The 16,000-nt window shown below is 60.2% G+C and overlaps 1 protein-coding gene across 1 annotated transcript; it reads left to right on the top strand.

Moving 5' to 3' along the window:
- The first annotated feature begins 351 nt into the window (after nt 1–351).
- KIAA0100 (KIAA0100 ortholog) lies at nt 352–15,465 on the top strand. Its single transcript, XM_027726756.2, has 39 exons — nt 352–438; nt 1,154–1,283; nt 1,526–1,572; nt 1,853–2,015; nt 2,095–2,213; nt 2,561–2,621; nt 2,803–3,001; nt 3,160–3,283; nt 3,659–3,783; nt 3,867–3,934; nt 4,029–4,177; nt 4,425–4,543; nt 4,750–4,913; nt 5,022–5,286; nt 5,405–5,610; nt 5,776–6,871; nt 7,110–7,301; nt 7,388–7,590; nt 7,670–7,788; nt 7,862–8,082; nt 8,222–8,412; nt 8,497–8,596; nt 8,671–8,873; nt 9,207–9,501; nt 9,622–9,779; nt 9,860–10,066; nt 10,181–10,280; nt 10,476–10,658; nt 10,913–11,034; nt 11,915–12,070; nt 12,153–12,274; nt 12,612–12,792; nt 12,872–12,958; nt 13,062–13,172; nt 13,248–13,383; nt 13,597–13,721; nt 14,390–14,491; nt 14,571–14,705; nt 14,906–15,465. Exons 1-39 carry the CDS (start codon nt 368–370, stop codon nt 15,086–15,088), a joined length of 6,738 nt encoding a protein of 2,245 aa, XP_027582557.1. The 5' UTR covers nt 352–367; the 3' UTR covers nt 15,089–15,465.
- The last annotated feature ends 535 nt before the right edge of the window (nt 15,466–16,000 follow it).

Raw genomic sequence — 16,000 nt, 5'->3', positions numbered from 1 at the left:
CACATCCCCTCGCCCCACGGCCGTGCGGCCGCGGTGTCACCCGCACGCTCCATCCCGGCGCAGGACCCAGTGTCGCTTCCCTTCTCCCCCCATCCCGGTGCCGGTCCCAGTCACCCCCCTCTCCCTCCATCCCGGTGCCGATCCCGGTGTCACCGCTCGGCCCCGGCGGGGCGCTGCGGCGCCCGCGCTCTCCGGGAAGGCGCCGCTCGGCTCCGCCCTGTCCCGCCCCTCCCAGCGGCCACTCGGGGTGCGCGGGCGGCCCCTCGGGCGGCGGCGGGGCCGGGGCGGGCGGGCGGGAGGGAGGGGTCCGCACCGGGGCCGTGGGCCCGCACCGGGGCCGTGGGCCCGCACCGGGGCCGGGCCCGCCATGCCGCCGCCGCTGCCCGCCGCGCTCCTCGGCGTCGTCCTCATCGCGCTGCTCGCCGGGCTGCTGGCGCGGTCAGGGCCTGGGGGGCGGGTTTGGGGTCGTGGGGGAGCCCGCGGGGGCTCGAGGGGGGGTGTGACAGGGGTGGGGAGTGGGCGCGGAGCTGGCAGAGGGGTGATAGGGGGCTGGAGGGTGACAACGCGGCGGGTGGGGCTGTCCTGGGATGGGAGGAGCTCGCAAGGGTCAAGGGGTGGCCCGTGGGGCTGGCAGTGGTGTGTCGGGGGGGTTTTGGGGGCCCACGGGAGTTTTGGGGGGTGATAAGGGTGGTTGGGGTAGTGTCAGGGATGGAGGGGGCCCCACGAGGCTGAGGGTGAGGCGTTGGGGGTCTAGGAGGGGAGAAGCAGGGATTAAGGGGGACAAAGAGGGCTCTGGGGAGTTTGGGGAATTTGGGGGGCTCACAGGACTTGGAGGGAGTCTGTAGGGAATTGGGGGCTCCTAGGGCTAGGAGGTTGGGGATGTCAGTGCCTTGGGGGCATACAGAAGTTTATGGGAGCCTGCAGGAGTGGGCACGGGGTTGTCAGGGGGGCGTGGGGGTCAAAGGGACCCCTCAGGGCTTGGAGGATGTGTCAGAGATTGTTGGGGGTGACCCTGCAGGGTCTCTGTCCCAGCCTGGGGCCCTGGGAGCTCCTGTCCAGCTGTGGGTGCTGGAGCTGGTGCTCAAAGGGCAAAGAGGGCTGGTCCCCAGCCCCAGTGGGGAGGCTGACCCTGGCCTTCCCCCTGTCCTCACAGGTGGCTGGCATGTCGCCTGGCTGTCACCTGGTGCCGGCAGAAGCTTCACGCGGAGCTGAAGATCGGCTCCTTCGGCTTTTTCTGGGCCCAGAACATCAGCCTCAAGTTTCAGCGGGAGCAGCAGACTGTGGTGGGTACCCGAGCAAGGGGTGGTCACGGGCAGACGGGCAGAGAGGGTGGTTACGGTCACTTACAGGCTGGCAGCAAATCTGTGTAGCCGTGCTGGTGCCAGGCCCTTCCTCCAAGGGCCATACTTGGGGTTTTAGCTGCTCCTTGAATGATCCCAGGCATTGGGAGTAGAGCAGGAATGTCAGGATGAGCATCATAAGGCTCAGGTTGTTTGTTCTCTGACCTACCTGTGTGTCCTTGCAGGAGATTGATAACATCTGGATCTCCAGTAAACTGAGCCGGGAGCTGCCGTATGTACCCCCACGCCAACTCCCTACCTGCTCGCCTGGGGGGTCTGGCTCACCCCTAGCCCCACTGACTGTGGTCCTGCTGCCTTTACACCTTCCTGACATCCCTATTTCCCCATCGTCTGCTCTGTGAGAGAGTGAACCACTTTTTGAGGTGGCAGTGTCTTGTGGGTGCCCTTGTGCCGGTCCTGCACATCCCTGGGATGGGGGACATCACTGGTGGTGGGGCTGGGTGTGCCAAGTGTGAGCTCTTGTAAGAGCTGCCTGTGCTGTTCTCCCACAGGCGCTACTTCGAGCTGTGTTTTGGCGAGGTGCGAATCCGCACGGATCTCCAGAAGGGCCCTGGGTTCCAGCCGTCCGTCCCGGAGGCTCCCAGAGAAGCTGACGGAAATGAAAGCAGAGCAGACCTGACTCTTAAACCCTCCCTGCTAAGGCTACTTAGCCAGGTGAGGCACTGGCTTGATGAGACGCTGTTGTGGGCTGCGCTGCTGTCGGATATCCCTCACCATAGCACCTTCCTCCCAGCTCTTTTCCATCCACATGGATTCCATCAACATCATGGTTCTGCACGTGGCCACCTCAGAGTCTCTCTGGCACATCCAGGCCAGCCAGACGCGTCTCCTCCTGAATGGCAACGGGAAGAGGTAATACTGTCCTTGCATGCATTCTGCTTCAGGGGCAGGGAGGCTCCTCTGACCCCAACATGGTGTCTTCTCTCTCTGTTCCACTCAGCAGCATCTCATGTCACCTGTGATGTGACACATTAACCTCCTCCAGGCTGGCCTGGTTCCTTTTTGCATCACGGGAATCTTGAGTTGTGTGTTCTCCAAATAATGTGTTGCTGGTGTGCATGGACTTAGGGCATGATCTGCTTTGAGGAGCACTTGAAGCAGGGACTTGGGATCCCCGTGTCCCACAGAAAAGAGAGGACAGGGACTTGGTTTGGCAGCAGCAAGGCCCACATCCTCCCTCTCTTTTCTGCTTTCCCCAGCCTGACCTGCGAGGTGAGCCTGACAAAGGTGAACAGCAAAGTCCTCCGGAGCAGCCAGCTGGTGAGTGCTGGAGAATTCCACACTTGGAGCCTGGGCACCAGCTCTGTGGGATACTCTGAGGACCCACTCCAGCATGTCCCTGAGGCTGGGCAATGCTGTGAGGCTCTGAGCCCAATGCTGGGCACCTGCAGCATCTGCTGGCAGGATATTGGGTGTCACTCCTTGCTGTATCCCCACGCAGGACGACACGTGCCTGGCAGAGCTGGCCCTGGCACTCTCCCTCTCGCTGGAGATCAGCAGCAAGCGGCGGCTGGTGGGCGTCCGGCTGTGCATCCGGACACTGCAGGCAGAGCTGCACGAGGGGCTTTTCTGCAGCCCCCTCCTGCACCACGTCACTGCCGGGGCCCAGCACAGCAGCACAGGGGAACAGCCCAGCACAGGTCAGGACAGGGACAGGGACAAGCTCCAGGCCCGGCAGGGGCTGGCAGCCCCCATGCTTGCACTGGAGCCAGAGGGATTTGGCTGTGCCGTCACTCCCTCCTGCTGCAGAGTGTGGGGCTTTGGGCAAGAGCCTTCCCATGACTGTGTTCTTCTCCAGGCCCTGAGGAGCCCCCAAAGTCCCTGTCTGTGCTGAGCAGGGACACTCTGCAGCTTATCCCCAGGAGGGTGGAGATGAAGCTGGAGAACACTAGCATGGTGCTGTCCATGAACAGCCAGAAGAGGTAAGGAGGCAGGTGGAGGCAAGAGGCTGTCCTAAACCAAATTAGTGCTTGGGACATGGACCTGGAAACAGCTGTGCCATTCCCTGCTCATCCAGACTGCAGAGAGTGAGTCCTAGAGCCCACCCCAGTGGGAAGGACTGAGCTTGGCCAGGGGCTGGGCTCTTGGGGAGGGAGGAAGGACATGAGCTGGTTCTCTAGCAGGACAGCCTGATGGGATGCTCTGCTGATGGGATGCGAGCACTGGGCTGGGCTTCAGCTGGGCACTGGTTGGTGTCTGTCCCTGCCGGCATGCTGGTCAGCTGGTGATGAGAAATGGGGAGATGAAAGACATGATGGTGTGGTTCCCTTCTGACAGTGTTTTCCCGCTTCTTACAGGCACCTCACCTGGAGCCTGAAGCTGCTGCAGTTTCTATATCAGCGTGAAGACGAGCAGATCCCACTGCGCAACTTCACGCCCAGCTCAGACCTGGACCAAATGAGTGTAGACCTCCAGCTGGAGGGCAAGTAGCCAGAAGGGAGGGCAGGAGAGGGCTGCCACCACTCCTCTCTGCCACCCCTGACTTCTGCTCCTCTCTCTCCACAGATGGCCTTCTCCTGTCCCAGAGCCGCCAACGCATCGTGTGCCTCAACTCCCTGAAGACCAGCCTACAGGTAAGCGATTGCTGGGCACAGTCCTTTCTCCTGGGGGTGACTGGTTTGGCTCCTGGCATGAGTTTTTTGCCACCTGGCCCTCTCCCTGCTCTAGGTCACAGCCATTGACCTCTCGGCTGCTGTTCTGCTCAACACCTGCATCATCCACTACCGTCACCAAGAGTTTTCACACTGGCTGGGCCTGTTGGCACAAGAGTACAGGTGCCGGGCAGTGCCTGTCCCCAGCCAAGGGCACAAAGGAAGGTAAACTTGGCCTCAGCACAGCTGCTGGTATCACAGCTTGTTTGCTCTTGCCACACTCTGGCAGGGTGCCTGGGCACTCAGCACCTTCTCTGCCCTGCGCACAGCCTGTGGGATGGGGTGGCTGGTACAGAGAGTGGGAGGTGATCAGGTAGCTCCTGAAGAGAGGGTGTCCCTCTGGGCTTGTTCCCTGCCATGCTCTATGGCCTACAGCTCCCAGTAAAAGACCATCCCTGCTTGTCCCATGCAGGAGCTATCCCCAAATCATAGCACCCATCATCCTGAGTGCCTCACTGTCCAACGTCAGTGTGTCCGTGCAGCTGGGGGACACACCACCCTTCGCCTTGGGCTTCAACTCCATCTCTGCAGGTACGGGCTGGCATCAGGGTGGCTGCTGGGCTCTTCTTGGGGGTTGATGGCTGTGCCAGAGAGGCACTAGGAGGGGAACAGGGACGGCCGTGCTGCCACTGTGCTTACCCATGTCTGCATGTGGCCAGGGGCTGTGGATCCCTGACTGGTTGTGCCTGTGTTTGGGCAAGCCCTGCCCCCACTCACCCTCTCCTCTCTGCTCACAGACTACCAGCACCTGCGGCCGCAGAGTGTGCACCAGCGAGCGGTGCTGGCCGTGGACCACCTGTGCTGGCGTGTGGGCAACGACTCGCACATCCAGCGTGCCCCACATCCCCCCAACATGCACGTGTGGGGAGAAGCCCTCATCCTCGACTCCTTCAACCTCCAGGTGAGGGGCAAGCCAAGGGGGCAAGGGTGGCTTTCAGGAGAGAGATGCCATGTGGGTGGTACGGGGACATCCTGCAGCCTGAGAGTGATCATCCTGTTTGTCCTACAGGGCAGCTACAACCAGCCCTTGGGCATGTCCAGCGCCCAGTCGGATACGCTTTTCCTGGACTGCACCATCCGGGGGTTGCAAGTGGAGTCGTCAGACACCTGCACTGAGTGCCTGGCCAGGGTCCTGCCCCTGTTCTGCCCACAGCCCAGCGGAGCTGAGCTTGCCAAACAGCCCCCCTCTGCCTCCAGTGAGCCCTGGCGGCTGCTCTGGAAGGTGGATCTGAAGGTAGAGGATGTGAACCTTTTCACACTCTCGGCCCTGGTGGGTAAGTAGCATCCAGGCTGATCCCAGGTGGCTGTCCTGCAATAACCCCACAGTTGGGAGTCTGGCATGCTGTGATGTGCCTCCTCCATGCCTCCAGCACTGATGTGCTGTCTCTCTAGGTGCCTTGGAGCTGCGGCTGGACACACTGACTGTCCTGGGAAGTGCTGAGAGCTGCACAGTCAGCGTGCAGGGCATGGTGCTGGCCTTGGTGAAGAGCATCACTGAGAAGATGCAGCCATGCTGCAAAGCTCCTGCCATCCCCAACCCGGTGGCCAACCTCTCCATGCTCTCTGTCACCTACCACAGCAGCATCCGCTCCCTGGAGGTTGGTTTGGGTGTCAGGATGCTGCTTTATCCTGTAGTAGTGGGACTGGGATGGATGGGGCAGGGGGAGGATTGGCTGGCACCGAAAGGTGCTGGGGAGGAGAACGGGGCTGTGCTGTGCTGGCCCTGGCAGTGACATGGTGCCTGCTTGCTCTCTCTGGCACAGGTGCAGTGCGGTGAGGGGCTGGCAGTGCTGTGGAGCCCTCCTGACCATATGCACCTCTACCATCACACCCTGGCCACCCTGCAGTGCCACGAAGCCTTGTGGAACGCCCTTGGCCACAGGACGCTTCCCTCCCTACCCCCAGAGAGCCCCACATCCCACCCAACCACCCCTACTGAATCACTGGGGCCCCTCCAGCCAAAAGGGCCATCCTCCAAAAGACTTTTGTCCCTGTCCCTAGAGCTGAGCTCCGCCAAAGTCACAGCCTTTGTCTCCGAGGCCAACTACATCAGCCTGGCTGCCGAGCGGACCTCGGTGAGCTGGCATGGTGGTGCCCTGCACGGCTACTGCCCCGAGCTGGCCGCTGGCTTTGACGGACACAGCATCTTCAGCTTCAAGGAGGTGGAGGTGAAACTGCTGCCAGAGCTGGAGGAGGTCATCCGGCACCGTGACGCCTTCCCCACCCTGCGCACCCTCCGCAACCGCGGCTGGGCCTTCTCTTTTGCCAGTGTGACCATCGAGTTCCCCTACCAGTACGACTTCTCCCGCACGCTGGACGCTGCCGTGGGCGTGCAGAAGTGGCTGAAGGGCCTTCACCGGCCTGGGCGCCCCACCAGCACGGCGCTGCCCCCAGACCTCCTGCTTAAAGTGACCCACTTCTCCTGGGTCTTCCTGGACGATGTCTTTGAGGTCAAGTTACGAGACAACTATGAGCTGATGAAGGACGAGAGCAAGGAGAGCGCCAAGCGCCTGCAGCTGCTGGACGCCAAGGTGGCTGCGCTGCGCAAGCAGCACGGGGAGCTGCTGCCTGCCCGCAAGATCGAGGAGCTGTACGCCTCACTGGAGAAGAAGAACATCGAGATCTACATCCAGCGCTCGCGGCGCCTCTACGCCAACACACCCATGCGGAGGGCCCTTCTCACCTGGACCCTGGCCCACCTGGAGCTGGTGGCCATGGCTGATGAGTCCTTCCATGGCACAGAACGTGTATTGGAGCAGATGAGGGACCTGGATGATGTTAGCCCGTTCCCCTCCGAGGGTCTGGAGATGGTCACCCAGTGGTGCCGCATGATGAAGGGCAGAGTTGGCAGCTTCTTTGGTGAGTTGCTTCGCGTGAGGGTGCCCTTGGAGGACGGCACAATGGCTGTGACGGCTGGGCTTCCAGGACGGGGACCTGCTGATGCCATGCAAGCAGGGAAAATGATTTTTGGAGGTTCAAGGGAGTGGGAAGGGAGCAGAGATGTGACAGGAGAGTGGTTCCTCGTGTGGCTGAGAGTGGGGGACTGGGGCAGTGTCCCTTTGCTGCCGCATGTCTCAGTGCTTCCTCCGCCCTGCAGTGCGGATCCGTGACTACCCTCGCTACCTCTTTGAGATCCGGAACTGGCAGCTCTCCGGCCGGCTGATCGGAGCCGAGCAGTGCGGCCAGGCCTGCTCCCGGCGCCGCCAGGTCCTGAAGCTGGGGCTGCCCTGGGGGGATGCCACGGTGGAGAGGAATATGCCACCCTTGAAGTTCTACCACGACTTTCACTGTAAGAGGAATGGGGGGCTCTGTGCTGGGGTAGGGATGGGGCAGCGTGGGATGTGCAAATGGCTGAGCCAATCTCTGCGTTCCCAGCTGTGATCTCCCAGTACACCATCGTGTGGGGGCCCTGCTGGGACCCAGCCTGGACCCTGATTGGCCAGTGTGTGGATCTTCTCACGAAGCCCTCAGAGGATCCCAGCGCCCCGTTGCCCTGGTGGGACAAGAGCCGCCTTCTCTTCCATGGAGACTGGCACATGGACATTGAACAGGCCAACCTGCACCAGCTGGCCACTGAGGTGGGTGCTGCTGGGCTGGGGAACAGAGCATGGCGTGGGGTCAGCTCACACCTCCCTCTCCTCATGCTTGTCCTTCCAGGACCCCTACAACACCACAGAGAACATGCACTGGGAGTGGAGCCAACTCTCCTTCCACTGGAAGCCCGGGCAGTTTGTCTTCAAGGGCAACCTGGATATCAACGTCCGGACAGCCTCCAAGTGAGTGTGGGCCCTGGAGCACAGAGGCCTCCACCAGCGCCAGGGAATGACTGGGGTCTCTTTCTGCATTCAGGTATGACGACTGCTGCTTCCTGCACCTGCCTGACCTGTGCATGACGCTGGACCTGCAGTGGCTGTGCCACGGGAACCCCCATGACCACCACGGTGTGGTGCTGCGCTCCCCCGAATTCCTGCCCGAGGTACCAGTAGGGCAGCAGTATGACTCCTACCGTGCCTTCCGCTCTGAGAACCTCAACCTCTCCATCCGAATGGACCTGACACGGCCCAGTAAAGGTGGGTGATAGTGTCCTGGGGATCCCTTTGGGACAAGGGGGATGGGGCAGAGCATGCTGGTTTGAGCAATCCTTATGTGTCCTGGGTTGGGTGCTGCCATGTCCCTGCCCCAGGGTGCTGACAGTGGGTATATTCTCAGAGCACTCCCAGCCCCGGATCCTGCTCTACAGCAGCACCCTCCGCTGGATGCAGAATTTTTGGGCCACGTGGACCAGCGTGACACGGCCCATCTGCCGCGGGAAGCTCTTCAACAACATGAAACCCAGCAAGAAGAAGCTGGGGCAGCATTACAAGCAGTTGTCCTATACAGCACTCTTCCCTCGGCTGCAGGCAAGTCCCAGGGGTGGGGGGCTGGTATTACCTCCCTGCTGTGCCTGCGCTGGGCTCTCAGCTGGACTCTCTGCTCTCTCACAGGTGCATTACTGGGCCTCCTTTGCCCAGCAGCGGGGGATCCAGGTGGAATGCTGCCAGGGACACATCTTCACTCGTGGCACCCAACGGCTCATACCGCAAGGTGAGTGGGAATCCTGCCAGCAGCACTTCCTTGTATGGCAGGGCCCTGGCTGACCCCCTCCCTCTGTCCCCCAGCTGGCACAGTGATGCGACGCCTCATTTCCGAGTGGAGCATCACGCAGATGGTGAGCGACCTGAGCCAGGTCACCGTGCACCTCATGGCCTCCACTTGTGACGAGAATGCCGACCACCAGCTTGACACCCTGGTGAAGAAAACTCACCTGCTGAGCCTGTCCTCCCTCACCTACCAGCGGCACAGCAACCGCACGGCTGAGGAGGTAGTGCTGCAAACACAGGGCACGGCGGCCTGTGCTGGCCTGGTGGCATCCCCAGGACAGGGGGACCTTGGTTGTTGAGTGCAATGGGGGAGGGATTCGGCTTCAGAGGAGACAGGTCTTCAGGGCCTCTGATCTCCCAAGCACCTGGCCTTGTTCCACCCACAGCATCCCTGGCATGGGCCCATGCTGGGGACTCTGGGGTGGTCCCCCAGGCTCTGGCCCCCACGTTCTGCCTGTAGGGCCTGGCAGGGCTCCCAGCCCCTGTGTGTGAGGCCTGTGGTCACAGGCTGGAGGTAGCTTTGCCATGCTGAGGCTCTCACCCTCCGTGCCCAGGAGCTGCCCCTGCGCGATGGGGACGATGGTTTCCACACGCACCAGCTGCACTTGGTGGACCTGCGGGCGTCCTGGACCACCACGAACCGGGACATCGCCTTCGGCCTCTACGACGGCTACAAGAAAGCGGCTGTGCTCAAGCGCAACCTGTCCACCGAGGCCCTGAAGGGGCTGAAGATCGACACGCAGCTGCAGGCCAAGAAGCTGAAACGGGGCCCGCTCTCTGCTCACTCCATCCCTGCCAGAGTGACTGCTCCCATCACCAGCGGCCGACCCGAGAGAGCCTCCTCGGGGGGTGAGCACGGTGGGGAGGGGAGCAAGGGGCAGCCCACAGCTGAAAGCCATGCTTCCCTTCACCCTGTACCCCCCCAGCCAGCCCCCTGCAGCCTTGCACTGACTGTTTCTCCCTCCCCAGGGGCTTACATGCTGCAGAAGCTCATTGAGGAGACAGACAAGTTTGTGGTATTCACGGAGGAGGAGTCGGGGGCCAGTGAGCAGCTCTGCGGCATCGCCGCCTGTCAGACCGACGACATCTACAACCGCAACTGCCTCATCGAGCTGGTGAACTGCCAGGTGCCTGCCTGTCCCCATGACCTGGCTGTGAGAGGGCCCCAGAAAGGCTGGTCTGACCCCCGGGGTCCCTCCCCCCACAGATGGTTCTGCGCGGCGCGGAGACGGAGGGCTGTGTGATCGTGTCCGCTGCCAAGGCCCAGCTGCTGCAGTGCCAGCACCACCCTGCCTGGTACGGGGACACACTGAAGCAGAAGACGTCCTGGACCTGCCTGCTGGACGGCATGCAGTACTTTGCCACGACGGAGAGCAGCCCCTCTGAGGGGGAGCACGGGCAGCTCTGGCTGGAGGTGAGTGTCTGGGGAGCTGTGATAGGTGAGCTGTGTGGGGGACAGGCAGTGCTGTCTGACCTGGCCAAGGCAGGGAGAATGGAGACAGCCAATGGTGCCTTCTTGCCTCCCCAGGTGAAAAATATTGAGGAACATCGGCAAAGGAGCCTGGACTCGGTGCAGGAGCTGATGGAGAGCGGGCAGGCAGTGGGGGGCATGGTCAGCACCACGACAGGTACTGTCTACAGGGCTGGCTGCTGTGCCTACCCCAGTCCTGCTTGTGTGTGACCCCAAGGCTGCTGGAGCTGAGAGCATCTGACCTGTCCGTGCATGGGTCCAGGAGCTGACTGATGCTCTGAGCCCTGCACCATGAAGTTCCCGATGTGCCAGGACATGGTGCTCTGACCGTGGTGCCTCTGCCTGTCCCCAGACTGGAACCAGCCCTCGGAAGCCCAGCAGACCCAGCAGGTACAGAGGATCATCTCTCGCTGCAGCTGCCGCATGTACTACATCAGCTACAGCCATGACATTGACCCTGAGCTGGCCACGCAGATAAAGCCACCCGAGACTCCTGCCAACCAGGAGAAGGAGGATCTGCTGAAGAAGCAGGAGGGTCAGTATGTCCAGGCAGTGTGCCTTGGAGCAAAGCTCTGGGCTGACCCACAGGTGCTTGCTAACTCCAGGGGTGGTCTGTGTTGGCCCTGCTGAGATCAGAGGGGTGCACACAGCCCCTGCAGTGCACCAGATGATGCTGAGCATGCTGTGCCTGCTGGAACCAGTGTAACCCCCATCCGTCTCTGGCTGGTCGCCATTTGCATCCTGTTTCTGGCCATGCTGAGGCCCCACTTGCCTTTTGTGTTGCTGCAGGAGCTGTGGATACCTTCACACTGATCCACCACGACCTGGAGATCTCCACCAACCCGGCACAGTATGCCATGATCCTTGACATAGTCAACAACCTGCTGCTGCACGTGGAGCCCAAACGCAAGGTACCCACCTGTATGCTCCAAATATGCACACAGGTAACCAGAGAGCTAAGTATGGGCTTTCAGGTACTGAAAGAAGTTTATTTTGGAAACACTTTACAACTGTGAAACTCACAGCTGGGTGGAAAGAAACAACACACACCAAGCAGGGCTCCTTGTCCATGCATACTAAAGGCCCAGGCATGCCCATACTGCCCTGTGGGCTGCTTTTCACAGTTTTTTCCCTTTTTCTTCTCCTCTTTCCTTCCCCCCTCTGTGGGAAAGAATGCTTTTATGTACCTTGCAAACACCTTTTTTGATAAGGGTTTGCCTGTTCTGTCTGTCCTGGCAAAAAGTCGTCCAGCCCAAGGGAAAGACAGAATATCAGCTGATCTCATACATTCTTCCAATCTTAGTTTTTTTCAGCCACAAAATGTGTCTTGAGCAAGGAGAAATTCTCAAAAAGAGAAATTCTCCTCACCCATTTCTTGCCCGGGGTCCCCTTGACGACGGACAGTAATGCACTCAGACTGCATTTTGCATGCAAGGATTTTATTATAAACAAACTTGTTCTTTTTACCTACTTTTTCTCTGTCCACGCGCTTGTATCTCATCTCTAATTGGTCTCTAGCTTCTGTTCACATGCCCCATCTCGTCTCTTGACAGGTCACTGGTATCTCTTCTCATGTCCAAACACATTCCTCTACCTGCAGCTGTTTTTCTTCTCTTTCTCACGTTTTCTTCCTTAATGATGTTTTACTTGTTCCTTTGCCAGGCCACAGCTGTAGCTCAAGGTCAAAGCTGGTTGCTACATTCCCTCAACCCCCTACACCACAGGACTTCAGGTCACTGTGTCACTCACTGCACCCAGACACTCCTAACCTTCCCCTGTCCCCATGTCCAGGAGCACAGCGAGAAGAAACAGCGGGTGCGCTTCCAGCTGGAAATCTCCAGCAACCCCGAGGAGCAGCGCAGCAGTATCCTACACCTGCAAGAGGCCGTGCGGCAGCACGTGGCCCAGATCCGGCAGCTGGAGAAGCAGATGTACTCCAACATGAAGGTGAGCCCACATACAGGCAGTGCCCGGCTCCCCAGGATCCCCACTCCAGGGCAGAGGGTGCTGAGGGTTGTCTGTCCTTCAGTCCTTGAAGGATGACAGCAAAAACGAGATCCTGCTCGACCTGAACCACAGGCTGCAGCAGCAGCTAAGCCAGGAGAAAGCTGACCTGCAGCTGGAGAGCGAGGAGCTGAACATACTCATCAGGTAGGACGGGAGGAATGGCTTGAAACTGAAAGTAGGTTTGGATTGGGTATTAGGAAGAAATTATTCCCTGTGAGGGTGGTGAGGCCCTGGCACAGATTGCCCAGAGAAGCTGTGGCTGCCCCAGCCCTGGAAGTGTCCAAGGCCTGGTTGGACAGGGCTTGGAGCAACCTGGTCTAGTGGAAGGTGTCCCTGCCTGTAACAGGGGGTTGGAAATAGGTGAGATTTAAGGTCCCTTCCAATCCAAGATGTTCTATGGTTCTATGATCTCTGGCTTCCTTAGCATTGTGTCCCTCTTACTGAGAGCTCCCACATCCCAGTGCTCTCCTCTCTGCTGCAGGTGCTTCAAGGACTTCCAGCTGCAGCGAGCCAACAAGATGGAGCTGCGAAAGCAGCCGGAGGATGTGAGCGTGGCACGGCGCACGGAGTTCTACTTTGCCCAGGCCCGCTGGCGCCTGACCGAGGAGGACGGGCAGCTGGGCATAGCCGAGCTGGAGCTCCAGCGCTTCCTCTACAGCAAGGTGTGGAGCTAGCCAGTGATACCCACAGCCCCCGAGCTGGGGACAGGGACATGGAGGGCTGACAGGTTTGTCTGTGCAGGTCAATAAGTCTGATGACACGGCCGAGCATCTGCTGGAGCTGGGCTGGGTGACGATGAACAACCTCCTGCCCAACGCTGTGTACAAGGCAAGTGGCAGCCTGGGGGAGCAGCCCTGTGTCCTGGAGACACGTAGGTGGCCTGGCCAGAGTGGCCTGTCCTCACTCCAGCCGCCCGTCCTCTTCCCTGCAGGTGGTGCTGCGTCCCCAGAGCTCCTGCCAGTCTGGCCGGCAGCTGGCACTGAGGATTTTCAGCAAGGTCCGGCCACCCGTGGGAGGCATCTCCATCAAGGAGCATTTTGAGGTGCCAGGACTGGACTGGGTCTCTGTGGGGCATAGGCAGCATGTGCCTGGCTCTGACATGTCTCTCTCCCCACAGGTGAACGTGGTACCCCTCACCATCCAGCTCACCCATCAGTTCTTTCACAGGATGATGGGTTTCTTCTTCCCTGGTCGTAATGTGGAGGAGGAGGAGGTGGGGGATGAGGAAGATAAGTCCAAGCTGGTGACAACAGGTGAGAGGCTCATGATCACCCTCCTCCCTGGATGTCCCTGGGCAGCTCTGTCTGCATGTCCAGGTTATGTTTGTGGGCAGCTGCTGGCAAGCCATGTGTTGAGGAACAGGGATTTGTGGTCTCCCCTGTGGACAGGGAGCTGGTGGGAGGGTCTGGGTGATGGCTAACCCCCAGCTGGACACCAGCCACCACCTCCCACCCTGTTTGCCCCAGGGATCCCCGTGGTGAAGCCGCGGCAGCTGATCGTGGCCGATGACTCACTGGGCCCAGGCAAGGGAGTTGCTCAGGGACTGAATCGGACATCAGGGGTCAGAAGATCATTCCGAAAAGCACCCGAGGTACCTGCTGCTGCCTTGAGGGGGAAATCTGGGAGAGCCCTGTTGTGGTGTCAGTCTGTTTTTCCTTGGCTTCAGGGCTGGCCAGCCATGTCCTCCCCCACTTGCCTGTCTGTTCTCTCCTGCTCCCTCCCACCATGAGGATTTGCATTCCTTACAACCAGGCACCTGCACGCTTGATATGATCCCTGCAGCATCTCATTTTTCTACCACCATGCCAGAGCAGCTCTCACCTCTCCCTGGTGAAGCAATGCCTTGGCCTAGTGCCCGGCTGTCCCTTCCCTGCTGGTTCCTGGCTGTGTCCCCTCTCCTTCTGTTGCCTTAAGAGACCGCAGAAAAACAGGACTCCGAGACAACTTAGTGGATAAGATAAGATAAAGAGGGTAGATCCTGTGCCTGCATGTTATCTTGTTGTCCAGGCCAGAGTGCAGATGTTCTTAAACAGAACGAAGGCCTACCTTGAGGGAAGTCTAAACAAGCTAACGGAATTTTGAGGGAACGATATGGGACGGGGTTTGGTATGTGAACCCTTAAGCTACTGCCGTTACTTTTACTGGAAAATACTGCTAAGGCATATAATACAGCTACTTCTAAAATCTAGAAAAAGCTAAAAATCCAAAAATCCATACGCATCACTTCCCTTCTGCTCATGGTTCCTGCTCTGTCTCCAGCATCCCGTGGATGACATCGACAAGATGAAGGAGCGTGCAGCCATGAACAACTCCTTCATCTACATCAAGATCCCGCAGGTGCCGCTCTGTGTCAGCTACAAGGTGCGGGGCTGGAGGGGTGGGCCATGCTGGGGGTGATCTGGGGCATCATCCCACACTACCTGACACCCCCATCGCTCAGGGTGAGAAGAACAGCGTGGACTGGGGTGACCTGAACCTGGTGCTGCCGTGCCTGGAGTACCACAACAACACGTGGACGTGGCTGGACTTTGCCATGGCGGTGAAGAGGGACAGCCGCAAAGCTTTGGTAGCACAGGTATGTGGGATTCCATCCCAATTCCCACCCTGGAGGCTGCCAGAGCTGCTCTGCCCAGATTGGAGATGGTAACCCCAGGCAGGTGGCATGTCCTGAAGAGTGGGAAGCAGCCACACTGGCTCAGCAACTCAGGCTCTCCCCCATGCCGAGGGGCCTGGGTGTGGCCATGGAGTGCTGAGCCCCCTAAATCCCCGGGGCAGGTGATCAAAGAGAAGCTACGCCTGAAGCCAGCTGCGGGCGCAGAGGCCCGGGGGAAGCTGGAGAGCAAATCAGACGGGACCATCCAGCAGCAGGAGGAGGACGAGAAGGCGCGTCTGCTCATCGGGCTGAGCGTGGGCGAGAAGAACCCCAGCAAGAAGTCGATCTTTGGCAGGCGCAAATGACAGCAGCACCCGGCAGGCCAGGAAGGGACTGGGGTGCCCCGTGCTCCCCCCTTGGGGGGGCACCCCTAAGGCAGAGGGGGGGCTGTGCTGCTCGGCACAGTGATGCTCGAGGCAGGGATTAGCCATGTGCAGGCCCTCGGCAGCCCCATTGCTGCGGGGCAGGGGTGCAGCAGCACGGGGATGTGGGAGCACAAGGTGCTCCGGAGCTGCTTTGTGGGGTGCAGGCCCTCGTGCCAAGGGCTCCCACGAGCTTCACCCCCTCCCTGCTGTGCGGGTGCTGGGCCCAGCCCCTGGGCCTGGTGAAGCAGCAGGATCGCTCCAGGCTGGGAGAAAGGGGAACAGGAGAGAGTTTAAATAAAAGAGTTTTTAATTTGGAAGAGTCTTGAGCCAGTGGCTTCTCACCTCCCTGCAGTGTCAGGCTCAGTGCTGTCTCCTCCCTCAGCCTGACAGCACCCTGTCTGTGGTGGCTTCATCCCTTGCCCTTCCCCAGGAGTTGCTCGGGGAACCCACTTTGGGGGCTCAGCCTGTACACTTAGCCCTCTCAGGTCTTCTCCATGAGCCCATCGGTGCCTGGGGCGATGCCAGGGCTCAGTGTGGGCTGTGTGCACTCCCTGGTGGCCACAGCAAGTGGGGTGCAAAGGAAAGGTTGAAGGGGGAGCCCCAAAGTGTGCAAGGAGGGGTCCTGGAGTGAGGCAGGATCAGTCATGGGGAGCGCTGGCAACCCTGATGTGTGTAGGGGGGATCCTGGATCAGGGGCGAGATCAGTCATGGGTGAGTGAGCAACCCCGAAGTGGTGGTGGTGGGGGTCCCGGAGGCTGGGGGATCGGTCACGGGTGGGTGTCGCGCTGCAAGAGGCAGCACCGCCGCCGTGCCCCGGGGCGGGGGGTGGTCGCGGCGGGCGGGGCGGGGCGG

This window comes from Pipra filicauda, unplaced genomic scaffold (genome assembly GCF_003945595.2).
Source record: "Pipra filicauda isolate LSUMZ 115617 unplaced genomic scaffold, ASM394559v2 scaffold71_size5581439_pilon, whole genome shotgun sequence".
NCBI classification, from domain to species: Eukaryota; Metazoa; Chordata; class Aves; order Passeriformes; family Pipridae; genus Pipra; species Pipra filicauda.
The sequence above is the reverse complement of the archived record's forward strand: the minus strand, read 5'-3'. Positions and strand labels throughout refer to the sequence as shown.